Raw genomic sequence first — 12889 nt, 5'->3', positions numbered from 1 at the left:
TCACAATGACAGATTCCTTTCCCTTGACATGTGTGGATGACTGTATGGACAGGCTCTGCAAAATTTGTCAGTTAATTTGATTTATTGTCTGCACATGTTCGGTAGATTACCTCCTTTGTCAGCTCAACTGGGCCACGCTCTTAGCCCTCATTCACACAGAATCCGTCACCCGTGCCTTTTCCTCTGTGTCACTCATAAAAGCTATTCTAGTCGATGCTGTAATTCCCACTTGCTTCGTAGCGCTGTTACCTGATGGACGGCCCTCCTCTATCAGGAATATGGATTGAGTCTATTTCTGTTGGAGCAATGAACATAAACCATCAATTTCTAAACACTGATAATGTTCTTTCTTTATGCTCTTTTGAAGTGAGGTCACGTGCCCTCAGCAGAGTAGTGACTGACACGCTAAAGCACCATCGAGCCTTAATGGTAGTGTGCCCAATGCTGCTGCTTGATTGTTAGCTGCCAGCGACAGTAGCTTTGTTGACATGCACTAAATAACACAATCGGACTGAGATGTGTTTGGATTAAAAGAAGAAAGTATTCTGAAATCTAAATTACTATATATATTGAAATGTAAATCCTTTGCACTAAGTTTTATTCAGAGAAGAAGCTCTCTGATGTTTGCAGAGTCGACAAATTGTCCAAAAATAAACACGCAAGTTTTGTTCTTCTGCCGACGTGAAACAAAAAACAAAACCACCATCATACCCCAATCCAAATGGCACTCTCTTAAGAGTTTTTTAGATGGACCCTGATCAGATTATGGATTATTAAACTATCAATCCATCCATCCATCCATCCATTTTCTAGCACGCTTATCCCGAGTGGGGTCGCGAGGGGTGCTGGTGCCTATCTCCACTAGTCAATGGGCGAGAGGCGGAGTACACCCAGGACAGGTTGCCAGTCTATCGCAGGGCAACACAGAGACAAAAATTACAACGCACACACTCACACCTAAGGGGACTGTAGAGAAGCCAATTAACCTAACAGTCATGTTTTTTGACTGTGGGAGGAAGCCGGAGTACCCAGAGAGAACCCACGCATGCTCAGGGAGAACATGAAAACTCCATGCAGAAAGACCTTGGGCCGGGAATTGAACACAGAACATTCTTGCTGCAAGGCAGCAGTGCTACCCACTGCGACACTGAGCAGCCGCATTATTTTTTTATTTAGAGATTTAGATTATTAAACTAAATCTCTAACATGTCATTTTGACTGATTGATGGTAATAACTTGATGTTTAAGCTTCAAGTTTTAGTTTGGCATTAAAGTCTGAGTGTAGTCACTGCCCTGTCCAGGATTAACTGGGCAGATATCTGAACTAATGTTTCAAGAATCAATTCTTTATCACCAATTTGTAACTATAATGAGATTCAGGTGAGACTTCAACTCAGACTGCATATATAATACGCAGAAGAAAACAACAAGAGAAGTATACAGGTGCTGGTCATAAAATTAGAATATCATGAAAAAGTAGATTGATTTCAGTAATTCCATTTAAAAAGGGAAACTTGTATATTATATTCATACATTACATACAAACTCATATATTTCAGATGTTTATTTTGTTTAATTTTGATGATTACAAATGACAACAAATGAAAATCTCAAATTCATCATATCAGAAAATTAGAATATTACTGAAGACCAATAAAAACAAAAGATTTATAGAAATGTTGGCCAACTGAAAAGTATGAACATGAAAAGTATGAGCATGTACAGCACTCAGTATTTAGTTGGGCCTCCTTTGGCCTGTATTACTGCAGCAATGCGGCGTGGCATGGAGTCGATCAGTCTGTGGCACTGCTCAGGTGTTATGATAGCCCAGGTTGCTCTAATAGTGGCTTTTAGCTCTTCTGAATTGTTGGGTCTGGTGTATTGCATCTTCTTCTTCACAATACCCCATAGATTTTCTATGGGGTTAAGGTCAGGAGAGTTTGCTGGCCAATTAAGAACAGGGATACCATGGTCCTTCAACCAGGTACTGGTAGCTTTGGCACTGTGTGCAGGTGCCAAGTCCTGTTGGAAAATGAAATCTGCATCTCCAAAAAGTTGGTCAGCTGCAGGAAGCATGAAGTGCTCTAAAACTTCCTGGTATGTGGCTGCGTTGACCCTGGACCTCAGAAAACACAATGGACCAACACCAGCAGATGACATGGCACCCCAAACCATCACTGACTGTGGAAACTTTACACTGGACTTCAAGCAACGTGGATGAAGTGCCTCTCTTCTTTTCCTCCAGACTCTGGGACCTTGATTTCCAAAGGAAATGCAAAATTTACTTTCATCAGAGAACATGACTTTGGACCACTCACCAGCAGTCCAGTCCTGTTTCTCTTTAGCCCAGGCAAGACGCTTCTGACGCTGTCTGTGGTTCAAGAGTGGCTTGACACAAGGAATGTGACAGCAGAAACCCATGTCTTTCATACGTCTGTGTGTGGTGGTTCTTGAAGCACTCACTCCAGCTGCAGTCCACTCTTTGTGAATCTCCTCCACATTTTTGAATGGGTTTTGTTTCACAATCCTCTCCAGGGTGCGGTTATCTCTCTTGCTTGTACACTTTTTTCGACCACATCTTTTCCTTCCCTTCGCCTCTCTATTAATGTGCTTGGACACTGAGCTCTGTGAACAGCCAGCCTCTTTAGCGATGACCTTTTGTGTCTTGCCCTCCTTGTGCAAGGTGTCGATGGTCGTCTTTTGGACAACTGTCAAGTCAGCAGTCTTCCCCATGATTGTGTAGCCTATAGAACTAGACTGAAAGACCATTTAAAGGCTTTTGCAGGTGGTTTGAGTTAATTAGCTGATTAGAGTGTGGCACCAGGGGCCATCAATTTTGAACCTTTTCACAATATTCTAATTTTCTGATATGATGAATTTGAGATTTTCATTTGTTGTCATTTGTAATCATCAAAATTAAACAAAATAAACATCTGAAATATATGAGTTTGTATGTAATGTATGAATATAATATACAAGTTTCACTTTTTAAATGGAATTACTGAAATCAATCTACTTTTTCATGATATTCTAATTTTATGACCAGCACCTGTATATCATCTTTTACTGTAAATGGAATCACAATCTTAAACACCCTTTAAATAAAAACAAGGTATTGAAAAGGAAACTCTTTGGACGAAAATGAGAACAGAAATATGTAGATGGTGATGTAGCATGTAAAATAAAGTGCAGCTTTCGCTAAAACATTCAATGAAATGTGATGCTGGTTTATTTGATTTTCAGCATCCTTGGTCGTTACTCTGGTTGCTCTGTGGTGCCAGTCGAGTTCACCCACACGGCATTTGACACGACAATTTAAAGGACCTCTGTTCTGCTGGGTCAGAATGGCCTAGTCAAAGTCTTGAGCTAAATCCAAAGATGCATTGTGTTGCTCAACTACATCAAAAATATAAAACACATTCAGCTTTGTTTTTTGTTGTGACACTAGGTTGAAAAAGTTCAATGTTTCGGAATCTCCGTCGTCCACGTTGCGAGGCAGTGCAAGGAATGTCTGCTCATACAAGTTGCTGTTTTTTTCTCTATCCTGTCATCCCGCCGCAAAACTCCACGCTTGTTTACAGTGAAATGTCCTCCTTGTTCACCTTCACCTCCCTCCCTTTTTCAGCACTGCGCTACGTGACGTACATACTGTATAGTTTTACCATATTGCTGCACTGAACCGTGAGAGGTCATTGGCCAGGTTTGAAGTTGTAGTTAACTCCTGAGATGATTTGCTCCCTGAACGCCCAAGCTACTCAGGCACCTGCCAAGCCAAGCTTCTTTAAACAAAAAGGCAACCTATTCAACCACTGCATAAGCAGCCAAGCAGGCAGACAGTGGAGGCAAACAAAGGGACAAAAGAAAGCTCATTCTAGACAGAGAGGACTTTAAAAATAGGAACATCCGAATGGGACTTCTTTCAAAAGTCTTAAATCAGCTGAACCTAAAGTACAAACCAGGATTGGATTTAATCCAGAAACTTTTATAGTCCACTTTCAATGAAACCATAATTCTGTCCTAAAAAGCTTGTTTCATGGCTAGTTAACATATCATCGTTGTACGGCTCACACAATGTCATTAAAGTGCCAGTTATGGAAAAGATGTTTCTGAAAATAACTTTTTCTTTCCTTTAAGTTATTCGAAAAGTTGGTATCATGATTAAAAAGAAATAAAAACATAAACTGACACAGCAAGCTTCACTTGTTCATCTAGTAATTGAATGCGTCGTCAAACACCCGAGTTGTTGTACTGCACCTTCAGCTTTTATTAGCAAAGCTCGGATGAGATGAAGTTAAGTCGATAGCCTTGCCCAGTAAGAAAAAGTGGAAAAAATGCAGGTGGTTCCACAGCCAGGCACTGATATGCTTAAGTCACAGGGTGCTCTGACTCTCAAAGCCTCCACTGCCAATTCCTTATTTTGAAACGCGAACAAGTCTTTAACAATGCCCCTCTCTGTGATCCGGGGGAAAAGGAGAAAATCTATTATTGATTTCCTCCTGGTTTAGGTAGAAAAAAAAACCCCGAAAGCAATGCTGAATGGTGCTACAGTGCACTGCGCTATAGCCTCGCACATTCATCGCCGGTGGATGGTATGAGGGGGCATGTCAACAAAGCCCCTGACTACTCCACCGTGCCATCTGCACATGCTGAATATTTAATTGTCGACAGAACCGCTCAAGACCAGTAATCAAGAAAAGAAAAGATAATACGCATCATGAGGAGCTTGTGTGACAGTTCCTGCATGATTGGAATATGGCTTATTTCTTCAATCACCCATTGTTTCAGTGCTAATTGTGACAATTTCTGCATGCATACAGCACAATAAAGATATTTCTAAATCACTCATGTCATTCAGTCTCATTCAACTCCGGATGTGACAAAAGAACTTCGACTTGTAATTCAGCCAGTAAGTGTAATTCATCACTGTCAGCTGGGAGTCTCCATTCAGCTCAGAAAAGAAAATGTATTCAGGCAAATATCAGCCTAATCAGTTAAAAATAAAACTTGCCCTTTTATATTACTGTGTGCTACCACCGACATTTTAACAGCAAACAAAAGACAGGGGGATCTTGATTATTTTCATCCAGCCTATAAGAATATCTTACAAACTGCCTTAAACAGACAGGAAGGCTCGACTTATACCGCTGCTGAATAAAGCTGCAGAAACCGAAAACCAGCACAATGAGGAAAACAAGACGCCGCAGCATGGTAAAACGCAGAAATAAAAAAAAAAAAAGATCCTTTATTCCTGGTGAAAAGTTTCCCTCATTCATTTGTAGCTTTAACCGCTTTGGTTAAACAACAGAACCAAGCTGAAAACAGCGCATGCAGCCGTGATGTTTGTGTCCCTATTTGAAGGCTGTGTAAGCACAATAAAACTTAGCAGGCAAAATGAAGTATGATCATTTTCTAGCAGGACTGTTGGGGGAGAAATTCATTCTTACCTTAGGCTGGGCCCGTCGGGGAAAGGCAACCTTAGGATCAATCTGAAAACCAGAACACAAAGACACATTTGTTGAGGATGGAGGAGCTGTGGCCGCAAAAGTACAACAACAACAACTGCTCACACTTTCTGTGATCAAGAATAATATTTCATTACATTTAATAGCAGTTCAAAAAAAAAGAAAAAGATAAAATACAGCAATGTTGCTCTGAATGAAAGCATTACAAAAAGATCACAGTCAACAAAAGGCTATTGGGGAACATTTAATGGACAGATGACACCAAAACACATTTTTAGGTTTGCATAAATAGCTCTGTGACAGTATAACATTTTCCAGTATATTCATTTTATCCCATCAGTAAAACACAATAGAAGCAGCATCATGGTTTCATCATATTTATGAAAAATAGGAAGCAAATAAACGATACTGAAACTGTACTATTCTGCCTGAATGAATAAATTCAAGCTAAAATGGAAAAGAAAATAACATTATCCCATGCAGTAAAACAGCAGTGGTTGCATCTTAAAAATTTATTTATTGTAAAGATAAGAATAAAACATATTTTTATTTCTTTGAATAAAGAGCTCTGTTTGGGAGAAATACAAAAATGCATCCCATCATTAATGCCTATTCTGGTGGTATTACGCCTCGACGCTAATTTACACATTTGCATGGCACTGACAATATTCATTTTGTTACTTTGTAGTCATGTATTTGATTTGGGGGAATGGGTTGATACAGATAAGACCAAAATAAATTTTTATTTCTCCTTAACCAATATTTCTATGTCACAAGAAAACAGCGGATAGTAGTAATGAAGGCTACGTCATATTTTTAAACAACAGGTGAGACAAAAACTGACTTTTTTCATTCGTCAAGACCTCTCTGACTTATTATTGTTACTATTATTAAGTCTACACACTGTTTGGTCGAAGAATCTCTGTAGAAAAGTCATATTATTCCTTATACAACTTTTTTAGACAACTTTTAATGTCATTTTGTATACACTGAGTGTATAGAAAATGAAAGTTAATTTTGTACAGCTCTCATGATCTTTCCAATTCTTAAAGTGCAGCAGTGATCAAATGTAAACAGTGAGGGAGTAGAAAAAAAAACATGGTGCAAAAAAAAAAAGCACTGATATGAAAGTTAAGAGCATTAATATATATGGTGCAATTTTGCAGTGTTGTGGTTTGGTGTTGTCAGTTCCAATGTCAACAGATGCCTTGCCTAACAACTCAAACTGTGCTTTTCAGAGCACAAAAATAACCTAAATTCCAGAGGTGAAGCTGATTAACTAAAGTTGCTTCAATCTAATGTAAAACATTAACTGAGAGTAAAAAGAAAAGCTAAAGAAACTCACACAGAATAGGGCAACATAGCGTCATCATCTATATTTTACTCTGAGCCTAAACTACAAATTTTCAACTCAAAAGGTTGAAATCATTATGTTTCCAGAAATACTAAAAAACATTTAGGCACACCAGTTAACTGGTACTTTGCTATCTAAATTGTTTCTTTAGGTTTATAATTAATTGAACTGGTGGACGCACAGCCTTCTTATGTTTTAGATGTAAACCAAAAATGCAGTTATAGTTTTGAGAATTACAGCCATTACGCTGTGAGAGCTTATAAGAGGCAAGTCGTCACAGGAACATGAGAAGTTTTGTCTGTAACGTAGTCTGATTTGACAAAGTGAACATTCCTAATACTTCCGCAGCCTAATTAATGTTGCAGTTCATTTTCTCAAACAACACATTGATTCTGGATTCTCTGCAGCCGTTCACAGAGCCTTGCTGCAATTGAACAATTCAGCAAAACAAATGGCAAACAGCACTTAAATGTTGTAGTATATTAAATCACTTCCTAATTCAGTGTACAGTCCCCATCTCAAGTTCATTTGCAAACTGCTATGTAATGCACCGTTTTAAAGGCCTTATCACTCAGTACATTAATCCCTACCACATAACAGCCTGGTATTTAAATACACTGATGACCTACTACTTTACCTGGCTCCTTAGAAATGATCCAGGTACACAGATGTGCAGAAAAAAACTGGCTTAATTAGGAGAAGTTAGGGTTGTCACTCATCAGGACAAAAGCATGTAAAGAGAAATGACCATTACCACTGACCTCATTACTTTACGCTGCTAATTATCTACAACGGAAGACGCTCACGGAAACATTTCAGGCACAGCATTTATTCCACTGAGCAACGTACTTTGTGAAACCACATCATCATTACTAATAATTACTGTGTGTGTCTTTAGACTGAAACATTCATGCTACCACATGATCCATCGGCCATGAAAGCCTTATCAAAAAAAATAAATAAAGTGAGCAGACCAGCCACACCAAATGTCCTGCTGGTCATGGTCACGCCACAGATTCGCTTTTTATTTTTAGGCAGGAATCGCTGATTGAATATGACAGGAAGAAAATGAGAGTCTGCGGCCCGGTGACGCCTCTAGATATTGCCAAATAACCGGGAGGACGCGTCAGATCAGCCCGTTTCTCCATCTTGTGCTTGTTATCTCATTAGCTTCATTTTCCTCATTAATTTCTGTGGTATGAAGGTATGTTGTGGTGGTGGTGGGTGGAGGAGGGGGTCTCATCAACCTTGCACTTACAGTGAAGAGCAGTGAACTGCCTCAAACCACACAGCCCCCCTAAATTGTCCTTGGTTGAATGCAAACAACATTAAGAAGGAACATCTCCCTGTTATTTGTCTCATGGAAACCTTTTTAACGAGGTGCTGCGTTTTCTTATGCGTGATACTTAAATACATCTAAATGGGGAAGAAATTCTTTGCATTTGAGAAATTGACTCCATCGGTGCAGATGGATTTATTCAAGAAAACGATAACACACCCTGCTGAGGGGAACAATTGAAAGAAAAGACACCACCTGCATGGATCAATTAAGCCATTGAGACTGACTGCATTTTAATCTGTTTGAAGGGAATCCATGATGTGCAATGTCACTGTCATCTTTTCTGCCAGTCTCACTTATTACCGTTATCGTTCTAAATCGGGTCAGAATGAGAAATGAATTCAATAACACCTGGGCACGGTAACCCCGCTTGTAATAAATTTCATTTAAAGATTTGTTTTAGCACTTAGCCTCAGGCATAACCAATTCAAACTCAATTATTTTTTTTTCCTTGCACCCCGTTTGAGCAAAGACAACAGATTATGTTCTGAATACAAAAGTCCTATAGTTAGTTATGTCTCCCACTTTTAAGGTTTACCTTCTGATAAAAGAAAATATATAAATGTATCAAATCTTTTGTTTATTTAAACTAATTTGCTGAGATGATAACCAGTCTTGCTGCAAAATGGAGCGATAAACAGTGAGAATCAAGGTCAGGTTTCTGCAGAAAGAGGGAACAACTAAATGCACAAAATATCACCTAAATCATTCCTTAATTGTTAAAATCCTTTCTAAAGCAAAGACATAAAAACAGTGAGAACCTCCTATGGAATCTTTATAAGAACTCCATACAATGATGTTTCTAAGGCTGTACATTTATTTGATAATAAGAGCTAGTATATGCATTATGATTAGGACAGGCTAATCTAAGCACCAAGCCTGAAATGTTGTGTCAGTTTCACCTGATACTTCCTTCCTAGAGCTTTTTTCTTGGTTATGTAAGACACTTTAGGTTTAGGAACAGCTAAGTGGACCAGCAGTGCATTTGTTTCACCGGTAATACATGCTCTTCCAAGTGTTATTGCACTCAGATGGGTTTTTTTTTTCTATTAAACATTTTGAATAGAATTTTAATAAAGCATAATTAGCATATGTTTGATTTTTTTTGTCTCAATAGATATATTTTTTTGACATCTCTGATTATTTCACAGATATGGAAAACCCAAAAGGATTGGGTATGTTCTGTGAAATTAAATTTAAGGGTTAAAATGAAGGGATTTGGAAGAATAAAGAAAATATAGAGTTTCAAAGAAAAATATTTATAACTAATAGGTTAGTTACAAACATGACCACGTTAAGACATCCAGAAATATCTTTGTTGCGTGGACAACTTTTGAACTTTCACGTTTAAACCACATTTACCCTTTATTTAAATGGTTTTGTCCATTTGACAAAAATTTATTCACCTTAAAAAATGTCAAGAGAAGAAATTGGACTTGGAGTAAACAGTTTGCTTTGGCCTATATGGGAAAATGAGACAACAATAACCAACAGTCACTGACAGGCATTACTGGAACTGAAGGTAGAATTGGAACGTGTTTTTGTTGTTGTTCACTAATGTTCAGCAAAATTACCGTTTTTTTAGCTAGGGCAAAATCTTTTAATGTGTTCCCAGTAAATGACATGCTTTTTTTATTTAGTGAAAAAATATTTTATCTCACACATAGATTTGGGTATTATTATTACCAGCAGCTGTTATCTACAGCTGTCTATAAAACGTACGGGGTTCTTTTTTCCCATTTATTCAATTACTCTAGCAATCTCATGGTAGCAGAACCTGTTATGTACAATTGACTGGCATCCACTAATGTGATGCCATTTTCAAAGAGCTCTGCAATTACAGTATGTGTGGCTTTTTGCAACGTGAGTGCCTCAGATAAATCTTAACTATCTAACCAGTCTACACGGTTCAGTTCATGCAGAGCACATAGGCACGATTACCGACGTGGTAATGATGTGTTACTGGTGAGGCACCTTCTGCAGCTGTAGCCTAAAGCAAAGAGAGTCTTTCCAGTGAATCACTTTAATATATTTGCTCCAACTCCATATGGTTCATCAATAGAAGACGTTCTCATATCAGCTTCTGATACAGCTTTGTTATATAAACTCTCAAAGAGCAAAAGTGGATTTCCTGGAGACATCATACAACCTGATATGTCAACATAATAAATGGGAGCAGACCAAAAGGAATCCCCCACCAAACCAACCAGCTTTTATCTTTTCTCTGCGTTTTACCAGACGGTCTCCGAGGGCTGCTTTTTGCATGAACCTTTGGGAGATCGGGGCATAGAACCAGTACATATCTTAAGTTCACATCATACAAAAGGATTTCATATATTAATGCAGCTCCTGGGTAAACTCTTTTCCTCTCTCTTAAGACATATCTAAGCGACTGTGATGATGTGGTGTTTAAGCTAAAAAGGAAAAAGCCTTATCAAAGCTCACAGCTTCTCTCTAATAGGAGGGAGAGCAGGTCCACAGGTGTGCATGTGTGATAGCAACAGAACTGACGCAAAAATTAAAATGTCATATCTGGGCTGTCGATCTGAACTGGGTTTTTTCTGATAAATAAAACACCTTTTAAAACAGCAGTTTGTTATGATCCCAACATTTTGCAATCAGGGGTTTACTCGGAAGTTGTCACTTTTCTGGGTTCTGAAAAAACATGCAAAACCCATCGTATTAATTATGATCCTGAGTAATATTTTTTTATGTTACAACATCGCTGCCTGGAAAAACATCCGACGATCTGAATGTGACAGGCGACAGGTACTCTATGTGCTAATACTGCCATCTCCCTTAATTAACTGCAGAAGATGGAGAACCTGCTATACTTAAACAGGAGCAAGTCAGTTTAGCTCACTAATTTGACTTTATGTCTAAGTCCTATCGAGCTGCTGCTCATTCATGCCTTCACTCTACATTCCCTATTGGGTTGTTTTCCTGCTTAGACCTGAAGCATCAAGAATGTCAGAACAAGGTGAGTTGGTGTCAGTGAGAACTGAAGCTACCAGGACCTAAAAAATAAATTAAAATAACAAATCAGTGGGAAAAATATAGTGTTGGCGGGCTCGTGACAAGAAAAATTAAAAGAAATTAAAACTAAATGAATGTTTTTGCATTTCCTTTTCCCTCATTTCCATTTATAAATATTTGTAGTCATCAAGTAGAAGTAAATCTGTGTTGAAAAATATCTAAACTAACCAGCGATCATTGCACTGCCTTATAAATGTTTCATCTGCCACATGCAAGATGGGAAATGGTGTAACTGTGATCTCTCTGGTTCACAGCACCCTGCCTTGAAAACATCTTCTTGAACAGATGCTACAGGCTGTATCTATCTGAATTGAACCAACCATCATGAAAAATGGTAAATATGTTCTGAATTACCAGCGTGTGTGTGTCTCCAAACCCTCAGGCTTTGTACGCCCATATGTTTCATTCACATTCATCCTTCCCTAAGTGTTTTCATAACCGGACAAAAATCTGAGGATGAAGAATTAAAAAAAAAAAAAAAAAAGGGGGAAAAAAGAAGAGGCGGCAAAGGTTGTTTAAAGTATCTTAGTTCTGCAACTCTTAAGTCAGTAAATGTTGGGAAAATGTTTAAATAAGGATTCCAAACATTTGTGAAGTCCAACTGAAATCTTTTCTTTTAAGCAATATCACATAAAACTGCTATGCTGGTCAGAGCACCTCCTGAATACACACTTGTGTAATTCAGGTTATCTTAAGAAGCAAATGCAAATGAACCAATTTCATTCATGAGGGATATTTTAATAAAAGGTCACACAGTTACCGGTTCCTTAAATATTGCTTCAGAAACTTTAAGATCAAGTATTCTTCTCTCACTAGTCTGAAAACTGTGTGTTGGTGGATATGCAACAAAACTGATCTATATGACCTTTGCAAGTTTGCATGGAAGAAATTTATTTTCTTAAGCTTCAGAGTGATTCTACTTCATTGCAAAATGCATGACATCCAACTTTTTTTTTCTGTTTTAATTTTTGTTCTTTTATATCTTGTTTGATCATAAAAGGGCCAATTTAACCAAAAAATATGTCAATTTCTTTTGATGCTATATATGCAAAATGTTGCTTTAAAAATAAAATCCAACAATATGAACGAGCAGCTCCGATCTTCCAAACCAGAAATAACGCTCTCTCCATCCCTGCCTTTAATTCATGCCAGATACACAAACTGATGCACTGCATTCTAGGAACTCTGCTTAGCTTTTCCTATGTCTGCCTTATCTCTGAAAGAACAGCTTACCTGTCCTACTTAGTTCACTGAGCAGTAAGCAACAAGGGCTTAAAACATCCATTCCAATCTGCTTTAGATATTTTCATTATTTCCACAGGAGCTTTTTATGGTTTCTTTTCAGCTTTAGACCATTTAAAGCTCATATAGAAGAACTTTATGTGATTTATATTTTATGTCCAGACCTGTTTTTGTTTGGATAACAGCGCCTCTAATGTTTTCAGACAGCTGTGGTTTGTTCTGTGCCCTGAAACAGGAACTATTAAAAAAAAACCAACAAACCTTACCAATTTTAATTTTGAGTGATGTGAAACTTTTCTTTGGGGAACTATATTAAATAGATTTAATTGAGCGCACAAAAGTTTAAAATAAGTAATTAAAATGATTTATTGAAGTTCAGTTAAACCAAAGCTCTAGATTTCACCACATTTGCTGTGTTTTTAAAACACTTTGATGCAGGTGGGCAGCAGACTTTTA

At 38.0% G+C, this 12889-nt stretch overlaps 1 protein-coding gene across 8 annotated transcripts in view; it reads right to left on the bottom strand.

The window, feature by feature from the left end:
* The window catches only part of LOC119786222 (RNA-binding protein Musashi homolog 2), a 387008-nt gene that overhangs the window by 367570 nt on the left and 6549 nt on the right, over positions 1-12889 (bottom strand). For all 8 annotated transcript variants that reach the window (XM_038289416.1, XM_038289417.1, XM_038289418.1 and 5 more), the window contains exon 5: positions 5445-5486. In XM_038289416.1, the coding sequence (XP_038145344.1) occupies positions 5445-5486 (42 nt within the window). The remainder of the gene's footprint in view (positions 1-5444; positions 5487-12889) is intronic.

This window comes from Cyprinodon tularosa, unplaced genomic scaffold (genome assembly GCF_016077235.1).
Source record: "Cyprinodon tularosa strain WSP-4 unplaced genomic scaffold, ASM1607723v1 ctg269, whole genome shotgun sequence".
Taxonomy (NCBI): Eukaryota; Metazoa; Chordata; class Actinopteri; order Cyprinodontiformes; family Cyprinodontidae; genus Cyprinodon; species Cyprinodon tularosa.
The sequence above is the reverse complement of the archived record's forward strand: the minus strand, read 5'-3'. Positions and strand labels throughout refer to the sequence as shown.